The following is a 15,811-nucleotide window of genomic DNA, read 5'->3' on the forward strand; positions in this document are numbered from 1 at the left end:
CTAAGTGCCATTTTCCTAGGCATGAGGGAAGAAGTAGAGAATTCTGTCAAGGATGCTATATAGCCTTCCCAGACATCTGAATACTATGGGATGCTATGGCTGTAGCTCACAGGGATGCTGCCATCGGGGAGAAAATAAACTTCTGTGACCGACCTAGACCTATGGACTCTGTTGAGAACACGAGTACCTTTGCTAAGTTCTTCTTTTATCTATTTTTTATCAATATATGTTCTGTGGGTAGAATTTGGGGTCTTTTGCTTCTGCTCTCCCTGCTGAGACCTCCGAACCAGGACTGAGCATGTCCAACACCCACGCCAAGCCTCCTGCCTGGGTTCTGGTGGTCATGTGGCCCTTCAGTCCTGGCCCCTCTGACTCATGGCCGACACAGTTGAAGAAGAATCCGGGACACAATGTGCAAAGTAACTCTTTATTATAGAAATAAACAGCCATATTTGGGGTTAATACACAGAGCAATTGACTCCTGGGGTGGCTATATTATCTGGCCTACATGTTAATTTTTGCCTTGTGGACAGCCACATTTATAGCTGGAGTCATGGGTAAGGCTTCAGAAACACACAAAGAAAGCAGAAGTGTATATAAGAGGAAGATGACATCCAGGGGCTCCTTTTATGCCATCTATTTGAAGAATTCCTTTGGGATCTTGTTTTCAGCCTGGAGCAATTGAGATAGGATGTCAGAAGAGCCCAGTGCCCTGAGTTCCATTCCCTAGTTACCTAGACTCCATCTTGATGAAGGCATCAGAGACAAGCATCTTGGTACCCAGACCTCACCTGGAGCATAGAGAAGACCTCCGCAGCTCTGTTGTAGTCCCACTCGTTGTCCTCAAGGCACCTGAGGCAGGAGAAGGACAGGGGACTGTGACTATCACAGGACAGATCCCCTGGCCACGAATGCTACTACTTAACCTATGTTACTCATTTGCTGGGACAAATAGTAATAGTGGAGAAGAACCCGGCAGAACTCATAATGTCTATTACCATTCACGCTCAGCAGAATTCAAAGCAGAAATACACGGTTATTCCGAAGAACAGTGCAGCTCAATACCAATACCCCATACCCTACACCCCATCTAAAAGAGAAACTCAAAAAAAGGAAGTGGAAATTCAAAAACAATTTATCTTTAATTTTTAAAGGAAGATGTATGTATGGCACATCTCAACTAATTCCAAAACAGCCCTGTTGCTGTACAAGAAAACTCCTGAACTACTGGAGCTCAGACCCTACTCTCCCATGTGTTTCAGAACTTGGCAAATTCTATTGTGCTTTCAATCTCTACCAATTTCCCCATCCTAAATCGTTTAAATAAATGTTCTGTAAAGAATAAAATGCAGTGTAAAAAATCCTATTGTAATATATACCACATTACATATAAATACCATATAAATATCTATCCATGAGCAAGAAGACAATGGAGTTGCTCTGCCCACTATAAATAATATAACATTGCTATCAGCATACAAGTTTGGATGAAACATGGTTTTGATGATTGTAGTTTGTACTTTGTAGTGGATTATTGGGCCATGTGGCAACTCGATGTTTAACATTTTGAGGAATGGTTTGACAGATCCTATACCCCGCACCCACGCCCCTCTCCCTCTCTGTTTCTGTCTCTCTGTCTCTCCCTCCTTCCCAGTGTGGTTTAGTAATCTCCTAAGCACCTCTCCATCCAACAGGAAGACATTGAAGATGAACCATGACAGTTTAAGTTACATTTCTCCAATAACTAAGAGTAATGAGAAAAAAAAATGTATGTGCCTGTAGGCCATCTGCACATCTGTTTTGTTTAAATCCTTTCCCCAATCTCAGTTGTGCTGTTTGCCTTTTTACTGTGGTCTACTAAGGGTATTCTTTCTGTATTCTTATTAGATATGTGGTCTGCCTGTCTTTCTCTCATTCTGTCTGGTGCCTTTGCGCTTCCCCGGTGGCAACTGCTGTTGCACTGATTTGTGATGGAGTCCAATTTGCCATCATTTCTTCGGCTACTCTGGCTTTTGGTGTCACAGCCAATACTTGGCAACCTAATTCAAGGCCATGAAGATTTATGCCTATGTTTTGTTCCTTGGGTACTGTAGTTGGAGTAACATAATCTTGGATCCTCTCTATACATGGCCGCTCTTTGCACAGGGTGTACGGCTATTGTTGAGGGTGTGTGTCAAAGTTCACTATTTCTTGAAGTGAACACCCAGTTCTCTCAGTGTCATGTGTTGAAAAGGTACCATCACCTTAGTCTGCAGTAATGACAGTGTGATAGTCTTGGTTATATACTATCTACTGACCATCAGAGTGGGAGGTTTTTCTGTACATGCCGAACCAATGACACTCATTCAAGCACCATATAGCCTCATTCGATGTAGCTTTGCAGCTGGCTTTTCATCTGGGAGCTGTGCCTCTTTTAACTTTGTTCTTTTTACTCCAAGCTATCTGGGGTAGTTCAGGCCCACTGCATTTCCTCAAAAACATCGGGATCACCATGTCAATTTGAAAATGTCTAAAGTTGATGTTGTTTTATGTGTATGGGTGTTTTGCCGGCGTGTATATCTGTGCACCGCCAGCCTACAAGGGCCCACTGAAGCCATAAAATGGTGTTGGATTCCCTGGAACTGGAGGGACAGATAGTTACAAGCAGCCATGTGGGTGGTGGGAACTGAACCTGGGTCCTCAGGAAAAGTAGCCAGCACTCTTAAGTGCTATGCTAGCTCAACAGCCCCTCTAGGCCAATTTTTGCAAAGAAACCATTTGGTACTTAGAGGGAGATTTCAAGGAAATAGAAGAATCCTCTGGATGGTACTGGCATTGCCATGCCCTCACAAATGTGGATATTCTTTTTCTGTTATTTGGGGCATCTTTCCTTTTTTTAGTTTTAGACATATTTTTCAGACATCAGAGTATGAGCTGTGTCCATCTGTGTATGTGCTTTGTGTGTGCTTTCGAGTGTGTGTGTGTGGGGAGAGATGAGCACACATAGGTGTTCCGGTGAGTGTAGGTGTACAAGCACAATGGTGCATGTGTGGAGGTCACAGGACCATGTGGGGCGTGGTCCTGACACTTGAACAAAAAGACATTTTACCCACCAACACTTCTCCCATGCCCTCTTTTGTTATATTAGTGCCTAAGCATTTTATTCTTTTGGATGCTGTTCTAAATGGATTTGCTTCCCTTTGGGTATTTATTGCAAGTATACAGAAATACAATTGATTTCTTAAATTTTTACACCCTGCAGCCATGCTGAACAGTTCTAGGTGTTTAATGTAATGAATTCTATTGGATTTTCCAAGTGGAATGGGAGGACATCTAAAAAATGGACTATCCTTAATTTTTTTTCACACACCCTACTCGAAAATGATGCCACTTTTTCAGGGTGCTCCTATTTTAATTTTTGTTTGAGAGGCATTTGCAAAATATAGGCAGTTTCCTTTTTCATATGCTGCCTGAGATTCTTCTACTCACTCTTATGCATTTCCATTCTCTGCCCCAGACCCATCTTGCCCACATTTATAGCAAGTACTCACTTCTGAGACCACTCGAGTTTCATCCCCGACTGGACGGAGAAAGCCTGTACCATTCTTTGCTGCTCTTGAGAGGGGGCGAGCTTGAAGCTGGCGCATGATGTAGGCAAGAGTATTTCAGAGGCACCCTGGGCCTCATCAGGGCTTGGATTCCTCACAAGAAGTTGGTCATTCACAATGCAGAGGCTGGAGGAGAGTCAGTCCCTGAGACGCCTGGACTGGTGGACAATCTCTCCACTGCCCCAGCCAGGATCCTCTTTAACCACTGCAACTCAGCAACTGGATTCCTCCCCCCCCCCAATGTGCCTGTTTGATTTGCCTAGTCAAATTCTTGGCTGCTTCCCAGAGAACACTGCCACCAACCCTTGTGAAAGATTGTCCGCCAGTGCCATTTGATTTGGAGAGATTTAACCACCATGCAGTTACCCTACACAACAGGAAAAGAACCTGGTTCCCCTCATTTCCATTTTCAGAGGAAGAATCAAAGTCTCCTGGATAGTTCAGTTAATGGTGTCAAGGTGACTGTTACTGACTGTTAGGATCAGAAAGAAAACTGGTATTCCAACACTGGTGCCCTAGCTCTTAATTACTAGGCTATGCTGATCCTTTGATCGATCCACCTCTTGACCTTCCAATACTGTGAGATTACCCCCAGAGAATGGTACCACTGCACTGTCTTGCTTCTGGCCCCAAGCTGGGGTGGGAGTTCCACCCACAACACTGCACTTACTTTGAATTCCTCCTGTCAAGGGTAGCAATGAAGGTACGCATGAAGGCATGAATGCATCCTTGAGAGCTCTCCTCCACTTCGAGGACAAGAAACAATAAAACATCCTTAGAGTTATGCATGTTTTGCACCCTCACAGGACAGTCCCCAATCAGGATTTTATGCTAAAAGGGCTCAGGACTGGTCAACTATTGGCTTGGAGTCAGGGCTCCGTGCTGAGAATGGGGAGGGGGTGGGTAACATGGGGAAAGATCCACTCCCATTGATAAGTCCCCTACCCCATGCTGGACCCTGTAAACATCACTTTCGGGGTTCACTTGGTCTCCTTACAGGGGTGGGAGGGCAGTTTAATAAGCGCCATTTGCAAATGTGGAAATGCAGAGGTTAAGCAACTGGCCCGAAGTCAAAGTAAGGATCTGGAATGAGAGCCAGCAACCCCACAGCTCCCGTGCCCTCCCTCACCCAGGAGCTGTGGGGTAGGCAGGCACAGCCCTCGGTCAGACCAGGATGGTCTATGGGCAGGGTGCTGTGGGCAGGAGAGCACAAGGGACATCAGGAAGGAAAGGCACACAATGAGGGGACCTGGGGGAGTCAGGGATCCATACCCAGGACAGGGAGTGGGATAGGGTCTGGAGAGGGGATTCTGCAGACACTCACCCTCCTTGAATAACCCTTTGACAGAAAAACAGAGCATCGTCTCCTGAAAGGGAAGAAGGCTTGGGCTCAGGATGTTGCTAAACTGTCTAACCACATAGGGATCTGCACCAAGGCAGAGGCTGGTGCTTACCGTCTGGAAGCACATGTCCACCTGGAAAGCACTGAAGGCATGCAGGGTTTGGGGTAACGCCCCGAGAAAGTCCACAATGTCTTGTTTTCTGTACTTCAGCACCTGCCTCTGATGGTCTATAGAGGTGTGAAGAAGCAAAGGTCAGGGATTTGTCTATTATACCCTGGTCCATGGCCTCTATGATTACCTCTTCTACACGCCCAGTTTCTTCACTCTACCGGGTCTCCTCATCACACACTTACGGAACTCCTTGGGATTCTTCATGTCCACTTCATTCTTCAAGTACTTACACATGCCACTCCTAGGAGGAAAGAGGAACAAGAAATGGGGGTCCAGCCAGTGCAGACACTTCCTGGGGGTCAGTTGTGTCTACTTGATGTGGGAGTGGGAGGTGGAGTCACACTGTTCCAGAACAGAGAATGCACTGTGATACTCACAGAATGGTCAGGGAGAAACAGGCCTGTTCATCGTAAACGCTGAGGAGATTTTGGCGGTTTCCATAGTCATAGATCAAGTAATACCTGTGGTGTGTGGAGATGGGTGGAACGGGCTATATCTTTGGCCAGGTCAAAAGTGACCGGAAAAGATCTCCAAGAAGCCCTGTGCTAAGGTGCCTCAGCTTAGCCAACTCCTTCCCTTCCATCTTTCAGGTTCCACCTGTACTTACTCCCGCAGGAATTGCTGTACTTGATTCTTTATGGCCTCAGAACCTTCTAAGCTCTCCTAAAATACAAAGCCATTTTAGATGCAGGGTCTACTAAGAGCATTGCTGGCAACATCATAAATCTCTCTTCATCCTTCTTCCTCACCTTGCAGGGCCTTATTAACTGAGGTTCTTCAGTGTCCATTACACTTGAAAGTGGTAACTTCTTGCCATCCTGAGAAGAGAAGGAGGAGGCTGGGAATGCACGCCAGAGAGGTAGCACTGGATGTCAATGGGACGAAGAGACTCAAGAGGAACCTTGACTCAAAGACAAGGTATAAAGTGGTCAGGAAATCCTTGGGTTGTGAGACCATAACAGGTACTGTACCATGGGGTACTGTAAGTCCCTATCATATGTGCTTTGTAGGAGTGTTTGATGACTGGGGATGCTTTGTTTGTGTGTATAATTATAGAACAGAATTCAGATTATTTTTTTGGAATCCATGCCATTGAAAATGTATGACTGTCTTAGGCAAACACATTATGTAGGCAAAGATGCAAAGGGGCTGGGATTAAAAGTGGAGGTCGATTACGTGAGGAAGAGGAGGCAATGGTGAAGGTAGGAACATACCAGGCGAGACAACTCTGGGAAACAGTCCAGGACAGCACTGTTCAAAAAGAAAAGGCCACAGAAGTGATTGACAGTTCTTCTACCCTGCCCCCACCTCACCATCGATTTTCTGATTCTTCATCCAGTTCTCCTCTGGCCCTTTCCCTGCTGCCCAACCATTGGTTGGCTCCCACCCATACGGCACTGGCCCCCTTTTCTAGGGTCACAAGGAGCCATACTGGAAGCCCACTATTCAGGGATCCTTTCTTCTCCCTGCTTTCTTTCCCAGTCTCAGGAAGGTCCAAAGAAGGCTATTAAAGGTACAGGATCTCAGGCCCTACCACTTTGAATGGTGTCCAGTATTCTCTGGGATGCTGAGGGATGAAGGTGTGGGAGGCAGGGCTCAGAATGCACAAAGAAGACAGTGGGTAGGGGGTGGTAGATAGAGACAGAAAGGGAATCAGGGGAGCAAGGAAGATATGGTAGAGATATGGGAGAAGAGAGGCAACGAAGCCAGAGGAAACAATGCAAAGGTGATAACAAAAGATGCCTGGTGTAGTGGGCCCGCGGAACAGAGGAAAAGGGGGTTCCTCCTGTTGCTGCCATTTCTTTCCCTTTTGCTTGGCTAGCCCAGGGATCCCAAGCAGGACTGGAAACATGCACCGTACTATTTCCTCAGTGAGCTGAGGACTAAAAGCCTCCTTGGAGGCAGAAACCATTTTCCAAAAGAGGAAGAAGTGATATGTGAGTCCTTACCTCACCATGGGATGGAGGGGCTATGGTCTTATCTAAGGAACCAAGTTGCTTATCTCAGGTTACCCAAGGCTACTCTTATAGACTAGGAAGAATGATGAGCCAGGAAGGTTGGTCCATAGGTATAGACAGGGAAGGAAGGCACCAAGGAGGCCAGTCCTTCTGCCTCCTCAACCTCTGCTGCATTCTGCCTTCTCTTCTTGACCCAGGAAGACTTCAGCTCCCCAGTCATGGCCCACTCCTGGATCCCTTATCCATAGAGCCCAGGTTTTCCCCCAAGGAAGACAGAGATCCCAGAAGTAGTCCAGAGAAAGCAAGGATCATGTCAGCATCACCCAGGACCTCAGGCCTCAGCCTGGAACAGGGCAACCTCCAGGGTAGCCTGGGACAAATGAGGGAACATTCAGGAACAAGATCTGGTGCTTCCTCTTAGGAGCAGAAAAGAGATATGCTGTTGAGATGAGGCATGGCAGGGCCTGCTGGAAGACGCTGAAAACTCACTCAAGGGAAACACTGCCCACACTAGGTGAGGTGGGTCAGGCAGGGCAGAAGCAAAGGAGGCCTGTGGGCACTCCCAAGTACAGAGAAGGGAGAAGGGGGCCATGATGCCTTCCCTGAGGGCCAGGCCTGACTCCTCCCACAGAGAGTTTCTCAGGCCATTAGGAGGCAATGGTATCCCTGAAGCGGAAGTTGTAGCTGGCATGACGTACCTGACATAGGCAGAATGGTCTGGAAAGGTGCTGCACAAGGGGTTCCCTTCCAGCCACAGCTCTTCCAGCTTCAGCCCCTTCACCTTCTCCAGCTCCCACACTGTATTTAGCTGAGAAAGAATGGGAGCTGGTAAAGGTGTCCCAGGCAAAGGCAGCCATCATCTGCAGTTCAGGACCCATGTCTGTCTGCTTCCACTCATGGGCCACTTTGTCTGCCTCATCCTCAACCCCAGTGGCCTCTGCTCACCTTGTTTTCGGAGAGGTTCAGGGTCTTGACTTGAGGTGCCTTCTCTCCCACATCAAACAGGCTGTCTAACCGAAACAGTCTGTTGCAGCTCAAGTTCAAGGAGAGCAGCTTTGGGAAACAAGAGTTACCGAGAGAGCGTTACTGTCAAGAACCTCAGAGACACTTCTGCCCTCCACCCCATCATTTCTGGCCCTCCACCCAAACATCAACACCTCAGGGAAATCCTCTTGGATGATCTGAAGGGCAGCAGTCATGCAGCTTCTTCGGCTCAGAACCATATATATTTTCTGATCCAACAAGTCTGCAGGAGAAGGAGAAGGAGGAATCAGAAAGCAGAGAGGGGTCTGTCTGAATCAACCCCAGAACAGACCCCTTCACAGGCTACCACATGTATGCCTTCTTCCTAGGCAGACCTGGAACATACAGTGATTGCTGCCAGCAATACCTGGGTCAAAGTAGAGATTTTGGAGGTCCAGAGCATGCCGGGAAACATCATATCTTTTCTTTAGGGCCAGCTGCAGAGACACAGATGGAAAGGGCGGCTCTGTGCTATTGTGGGTCATGGTGTTGGGAACTTTGGGGACTGAGGGGAAGGAGAGCTGGGTCTGGGAAGTAAATACATACACTGCCTTCAGACTGATTTACCTTTAGCTGCTCCATTTGTACTTGCGTGAGCCTATTTTGCACAGAGTAGGGCACTTCTGAGGGATTGACAAAAATAGGTATCTGTGGGGAGGAGAGAAAGAGTGAGCACCGGGAACTCTAATCCCAAAGATGGCACTCCCAGCACTGGGCCTGTGCCAGGGCCAGTTACAGAGAATGCCTCCAGCACACACCTTGTAACTGTCGTCATCACATATCTTGTAGGTGACATCCTTCAAGGCACAGGCAGTGCTAGCATCCTGGACAAAGAACCGGATCTGGTGTCTCTCACACAGGAACTTGCGAGGGGAGAAAGAAGGGAAAGTGGTCCTGAAGATACCCTTGCTCCCTGCTGAGCCTGGCCTATTCCACCTCCCAAGCCATTCTAGCTAGCTTCCCCATCTTCTCTTACATCCACCGCGGTGAAGGGCACCCTGCAGAGGCTGTGGACGGATTTCATTAGCTGTGTCTTGTCAGCCTTTCTGCCACACGGAATCTAAATTTACAAACAAGAAACAAGACAGAAGAGAGACAGCATTGACTCCCGGAGGAGAGCAAATATACTACTGATTTCTTTCCTGACCTAGCTAGCTACAAAGAACAGCCATGGGTTCTCTGGCACTGCGCTTTGTTTCGTGCCCAACACAGATCTAGACCCACACTCTGTCCACGCAGTCGCTCTCCTCCCTCCAGGCAACTGATTTGTCTTGTTCATTGTGAGTTTCCTTCTGTTGGGTTTCAGAATAGTCTAATGCAGTGGGCACCAAGCCACTCACCGTGACCTTGAACCAGCTCCCCAGTGTTCCATCTTCTTGGTGCTGCCCCATGTCTCTCTTTTGAGATTCGCCATCTTTCCACACTGTGATCTGGATTTGGTCCTCCCTATGCTGGTCCTCTCTATTCTTAGGTCGCACAGCATAAGGTGTGCTACGGAAGAGTTAGGGAGTGCCGATAAACGCTAAGAAATTCTTGCATGCACCCTCACTTCCCTCATGGATAGCAAGCGCACAATTAGGACTGCTCAGCCACTATCCCTCATCTATGGAGCACTGGATCTCCAGTTTCCCAGGAAGAGAAGACCATAGAGAAAGAGCAGATAAAAGAGCTGCACAGTCCAAGGGGCTGCTACCCACTAACCAGGCTGCCTGGTCATTTACTATCTTACTGAGGGGTCCCAGAGAACATCTCTTATCTCCGCATTTCTACCATCACCTCAGGATTTTGAAGGCTGGAGCACGTACCCCATGTGTTCATAATGACCTTTCCTTTTGCCAGTATGACCCAGTGAAGATATGTAGTCTCTCTTTCTTCCCAGAAGAACACGGTCTTTACCACGGTAGGATTCTGAAATGGGAAAGGATGAAAGTTAGAAAACACATCAGTGGTCCAGTTATCACACGCTGCACTGTGGGAACGGCACCATGGGAGGGCAAGGAATGTGCCAACTGTCCCCAAAGGACAAATCAAAAGCACCCAGTGGACAAACTCCTGGAACAGTCACAGCAGTCAGGCTGCAAGAGGAAGGGGCCTGTTGGACAATTTTAAAACAGTAGGGCAGAGTTTGTGATGAACACGAGTGGAGTGTACTTGACCTGTGGTGTGGATCAGACACAAATCACATATCAGGAAGCTAAGCTAACCTGGCCCCATCCAGGGATTATCTAATGTAAGAACCACACAAAGGCCTTCTCACCACAGCAATCCAGTCACTCACTTAACTGGCCCTGCCACACTCACCAAGCTGTACACTCCCTTGATAGCAGTGGAGACTGAGGCAGTAGCCTCTTATACTGTCACCAGGTAACCTGTGTGTCCTCCCAGATTCTCAGCTTGAGCTATCCATAAGTTTGTTGGGAGCTGATGCTGGAGATTGGACAGGCATATTGGGAAATTCAATGGAAAACTCAAAAGTGCCCCACAAAACATGTTTATATACACTTTTCACAGCATTCTAAAGCATTAGTAGAAAAATAGTCACTGCAATAAATCATGCTGGAACTATAATTCTAATTGTTACAGATGCCCTATGAAAACGTGCAGCCCGATTCTTCTGTTCAAGCTTTCTAAACCTTGTTTTGCCTTTTCTTTTACTCTACTTTCCCTTATTTGTAAACAACATGAAAGACAAATAAGACTTGTGTTCCACATCAGTGTAATTAGCACGGATGTAAATTCAAAATAGAATCAGACAAATGTTCTAGGAGAAGAAGGACAGGAGGAGTATAGAGAACTTCTCTCTATTCCATAGGCTACATCTAACTGCTAAGAAAATTCTCCTGGCTCCACCTTGAAAACACTGCCGGAGACTACCTCCTTTCATCTTTGCCATAGGTGTTACCCTGACCAGGTCTCTCAAACTGTTCCCTGGGTTATTCCAAGGCTGTCTTTGCATTTTCCCATGCTGTCTCAGTCTCTGTATTCCATGTAGCAGTAAGAGTGCTTGATTTTGTTGTGAGGCAAGCATCAAATCTTGCCTGTCCCTTCTTCAAAGTTCTGCAACTGGATTTTGAACTTTGAAGCCCATCGTGTTAAAGATCTTTGAGTCTATGATGTGTGTGTGTGTGCGTGTGTGTGTAAAACAGTTGACTAAAAACAACTTGATAGGTGGCATTAGGTGAATGTTAGCCAACCAGATCCTTTTCATGGAAGTTCAATTTGCAAAGAAACATGAAACATTTATGTTGGAAGTGGGGCTAGGACAAGAGGTGGGTTCAGTAGAGACAAAAGCCATGCTCTCCTATTCATGAGAACCTGAAGTTACACATCTCACCTGCGACTCCAGAAAGTTAAAAACTGGTGGACTGAAGGAAATAGCAGACTGTGAGAAACAGGAGAAAAATCCAGATGTTCTGGATGCATTGTGCCCCACATATTGAGTAGCATGATTCCCAACCATTGTGTGGGACCCAAGACTGCTTCAAAAACACTTCTACTGAGGAGCATGGTTAAAGTTGATCTTTCCAAAGGCCACAGTTCCAGATACCATCCTCAGCAAGGGCCTCTACTGTGCACCACTGAACACAGAGAATATAAAGCTAGCAGTCACAGAGGAATTCTATGGGGAGGGACACTGTAGACAACACATTAGTGCCCATCCAGTTCCTGAATGCTCTGGTTATATTGCCATACCTGGATAGCGGTGGTGATGCCAGAATCAAAGTGATAGACAGCAAGAATATAAAAAAAATTTAAGTGCGAGAGAGAGAGAGAGAGAGAGAGAGAGAGAGTGAGTTCAGTGGTTAGGACCACTTGCTTTTCTTGCAGAGAACCTGGGTTCAGTTCCTAGCAGCCATATCAGGCAGCTCGGAGCCATCTGGAAGCTCCAGCTCCAGAGAGACTGGCCCCCTCTTCTGGCTTCTAATGCCACCTGCAGGCACAAGGGGCACACACACAGGCAGACACACACCCAGGCACGCAACAAAAAGTAAATTAAAAAATTAAAAATATTTGACACACCTGCTAGTCCACCTGCACCCTGACAACTATAGTTTGCCATGAGCATACTACATAAGCACAAAGAGCATTGAGGACTTGTCCTTACCTGTGTATCTATAGGTCCTCTGCTTCCTTTCAATGGAGTCCATCTCTCTTGTCTCTTGGCCTTTGTGGTCTGAAGAAGCTTAGAAAGGAGAAGTGGTAGGAAAAATGGGTTACTTCAACTCTATGTCATACAAACTAGGACAACGTTCTTCAGGCACCTGGAAATCATGTTTTTCACCCTTATGCACGAAGGCACCATGTTGCTGCCTACTCAGCTGTACTCGTCTGCTACGCCCTTCACGATGGACCCAAGGCATCCCTTAGATTTCATCCGTTATGTCTCTTCATACTACCACTTTCTGTCTGGAGGATGAAACGGGAGCTGGGAACAAGGGATCCAAGGAACAATGCTTAGTAAAGAAGATGGAAATCTCAGTGTGTCACTGGCCTAAGGAGAGCTTGAACACTAGAGGGCGAGGAAACATCTGCCAACCACCACTTTGAAAACTAAGAGTTTCAAATTAAGGAATTCAGAATGTCTACTCTGTCGCCATGTTGGCAAGCTCATTAAAATCTCAAGCTTTACAAAAGTCCAATGTCTCCTTTGTGCACAGCCTCCCTTCCCTTCTCTGACCATCCCTTCTTACAGATCCCTGCTCATCCCAGGGTAAGAGCTCAGGAAGCTTGGTGAAAAAAGAAGCCAGGGTGTGGCGGCAGCAAAGGGAGAGGCTGCAGGGAAAGGAAAACCTCTTCCTCCTCCCGAAATGAACTTTATGGGCACTGGCGAGTAGAAAGCCTCCATCCAGTCAGAGGAGTGGCATTTTACTGCAGAACAGGCAGAAAATCTGGCAGGGCAATGACCACAGTTGGGGGTGGGGTGGGGTGGGGTGGGGTAAGGGAAGGGAAGGGTGATCCTATCTTGATTAAGGAGTCCTGCCCTGCAGAGCTGAGTACCAGTCTTTAAACTCTCGCTGGTGGTGCTCATTCTTAACCTCCCTCTCCAGCTCTATCTACCCCTTTGCCTTGTTGGGCCTGACTCTCCATGGGACCTCTTCTGAGACCAGGATCAGAGGAAGGCTCCACACGCCTTCCTCTGGATCAGGCTTGTAAACATTTGACCACCATCAAAAAGTCCTCCCACCAGCACTACAGAAATCCCTCTCTTAGGACTGTGTAGCATCTACTGCCTTACACTTTAAGCCCTCCCCAGAGTAAACCCCAGGGAACAGCTGGTGGGCCTCCTACCATAAAAGAGGGCTTAGACAGTCATACTGAAGTACCTTAATGTGTCATGGACACATAGGGAGTTTAAGCCACAGCCTGACCAAGCCTTTTCCTTAGTAAGGGCAACGGCAAGGCAAGAGCTCTGAAGGTTTTCCGTGGCTGGAGGTACGAATCCACCGCAAACACAGAAAGGGCCTAGCTGAATTCTTGACGCAAAAAGGAGGGGGCGTAGTCACATGACCACCGGAACCCAGTGAGCAGGCTTGGCGTGGGTGTTGGACATGCTCAGTCCGGGTTCGGAGGTCTCAGGCTCTTTGGGGGAGGACTTGCACATGCGCCCACTGGCAGCGTACCACGTGACCATGTGAACAGCAGTAGCTGGGTAGCTGAGGTAGTCATGTGATTGCAAGGCTTTTGCCACGTGTATTAATTTCAACCACTCCTAATCTTTTGACCTATGATGCTGATATGGTGCCTAGCAGGGAGGGCAGAAGCAAAAGACCCCAAATTCTACCCACAGAACATACATTGATAAAAAAATAGATAAAAGAAGAACTTAGCAAAGGTACTCGTGTTCTCAACAGAGACCATAGGTCTAGGTCGGACACAGAAGTTTATTTTCTCCCCGATGGCAGCATCCCTGTGAGCTACAGCCATAGCATCCCATAGTATTCAGATGTCTGGGAAGGCTATATAGCATCCTTGACAGAATTCTCTACTTCTTCCCTCATGCCTAGGAAAATGGCACTTAGGAAATTACAGCCAGGGACCTAGGTCTACACCACCATTTCTTCAGAGGATGCCCATATGCGGGGCTCAGAGGACGTCAGTGGGTGTCGTGCTCAATCACTCTACAGCTTACTCTCTTGAGGTAGGGCCCTCTCACTGAAATGAAGCCTCGCTGGGATCCAGAAAATCCAACACATCCTCCTGTATCTAACCTCTGGCATGGCCAGAGCTAGAATTAGAAGGGCGGATGCAGCCACTCCTGGCTTTTATCATGGCTTCTAGTGGCTCAAATTCAGGTTCTCATGTTATAGCAGCAAGTGTTCTTATCCTCTGAACCACCTTCCCAGCCTGTGGGCCTATTCCTGGAGGAGGGAGGAAACACTAGCAGGAGCCTTACACCCAAAGGAGATGTAGCCAGTAAGCTTGGTGTTAGGTTCACAGCCTTTTGAGATCTTCTGGCCACAGCTGCAGTTTGCCGGTTCCAGCAAAACTCAGGCTTTTCTGTCGACTCTTGCAGTCAGTTCCTAAGATGGGATCAGGTGAGAGGAGAGTAAACCTTTACCCAGAACCCAGACCCTCTCCCAACATCTGGACAACTGCAGCTGTGCAGGCTCCCTTCCTGCCTCCACACAGTGGGAGTTCTGGCCACACAGCCCCTGGCAGGGACAGTGAGGTAGAGAGCCAGGAGCCATTCAGTGTAGACCCCTGCAGGACCAGTGCTTTGGGCAGACACCTGGGTAAGAGGCAGTCTGCCCTGGCTGGGAAGGACAGACAGCCTGAAGAGCCGAGGCCTAGAGAGCTGTGGGGTGCGAGCCTATATGAGCATCCCTGCTGCACAAACGGTATACACCGCCTCTCAAGCAGAGCCGTCCCCGTGGGGACTGTCCAGGGCTGACATGGTGGGGAGACCTGGTGCTATTGAAAGGGGGATCCTGAGTCACTTCCACTGCTTTCTTTGCTGGAGCACGGGCTGGTGAGTCACAAATCTCTGTACAGAGGTGGCAGAAAAGCCTCATGGGGGCAGAAGAAACCCTCCTGCTAATGCCTAGGACTTGCCTATGTGCTTGACTACCCACATTCCACGTGGTTTCCATGGCAACCTCAATGCCAGGCAGTCCAAGGGAGTGACTTTTATGCCTGGACACCAGGTGACAGGAATAGGAGTCTGCATTTTCCCGTCACTCAAAGCCTGTAGATTCAACACACATACAGTATTCAACACTCAACATCTGTATTACAACCCACTTATCATTCAGAAAACATTGAAACCACAATACACCATTCAACACAGCAGACATCATCGTATCCACATATATTGTATACATTGCTCAACAAATAGCATTCTCACAACACACAGCACGATTGATAATATGTGTGTCCACACACACAATGCACTTCATACACAAATCTGACAAGCACAACACAGATACAGACGACGGGCACAAACCAAATTCCATTCACCACAGAACACACATATGTAGGCAGAGCTCTTGGTGGGAGACAGTGGTGATGCACAGACCTCCAGAGGATGCTTCACCCGAGAAGGTTGCAGATATGAGCTGCTGCCTACACTCACTTGGGAGCTCTTACAGACAAGCAAGCAGAGTGCAGGCTTTCTCCAGACACTACACAGTATTTTCCCAGGGGAGTTCGTAGGACAGGGACAGATGGTCTTGTGGAAGAGTAAGAATGATGGAGGACCCTGTCTTGAAAAACCAAAAAAAAAAAAAAA

The 15,811-nt window shown here is 47.6% G+C and overlaps 1 protein-coding gene across 1 annotated transcript; it reads right to left on the reverse strand.

Annotated features, from left to right (window-relative positions):
- Positions 1–546: 546 nt before the first annotated feature.
- Positions 547–12,327, reverse strand: LOC126493421 (nuclear RNA export factor 2-like). The gene is made up of 21 exons (XM_050130415.1): positions 12,188–12,327; positions 9,888–9,990; positions 9,423–9,573; positions 9,059–9,142; positions 8,841–8,945; positions 8,650–8,730; positions 8,450–8,519; positions 8,217–8,305; positions 8,005–8,112; positions 7,758–7,867; positions 6,316–6,352; positions 5,851–5,919; positions 5,709–5,764; positions 5,479–5,562; positions 5,284–5,342; positions 5,042–5,157; positions 4,912–4,954; positions 4,258–4,333; positions 3,531–3,713; positions 792–852; positions 547–672 (listed from the first exon to the last, which is right to left on the reverse strand). The coding sequence occupies exons 1-21, from the start codon at positions 12,228–12,230 to the stop codon at positions 637–639; spliced, it is 1,764 nt and encodes a 587-aa protein (XP_049986372.1). The 5' UTR covers positions 12,231–12,327; the 3' UTR covers positions 547–636.
- Between the last annotated feature and the right edge of the window lie 3,484 nt (positions 12,328–15,811).

Source organism: Alexandromys fortis, unplaced genomic scaffold (assembly GCF_014885135.2).
Source record: "Alexandromys fortis isolate MF-2015 unplaced genomic scaffold, M_Fortis_MF-2015_v1.1 scaffold_331, whole genome shotgun sequence".
NCBI lineage: Eukaryota > Metazoa > Chordata > Mammalia > Rodentia > Cricetidae > Alexandromys > Alexandromys fortis.

What these genes read in the sequence shown, in the direction of transcription:
- LOC126493421 (XM_050130415.1), bottom strand. Translation starts at nt 12,230, where the DNA reads ATGGACTCCATTGAAAGGAAGCAGAGGACCTATAGATACACAG. An exon ending in GAGGACCTATAGATACACAG is followed by an intron (nt 9,991 to 12,187) that starts GTAAGGACAAGT and finishes TTCCCATTTCAG; the next exon opens with AATCCTACCGTGGTAAAGAC. An exon ending in GAAGAATCCCAAGGAGTTCC is followed by an intron (nt 5,158 to 5,283) that starts GTAAGTGTGTGA and finishes ACACCTCTATAG; the next exon opens with ACCATCAGAGGCAGGTGCTG.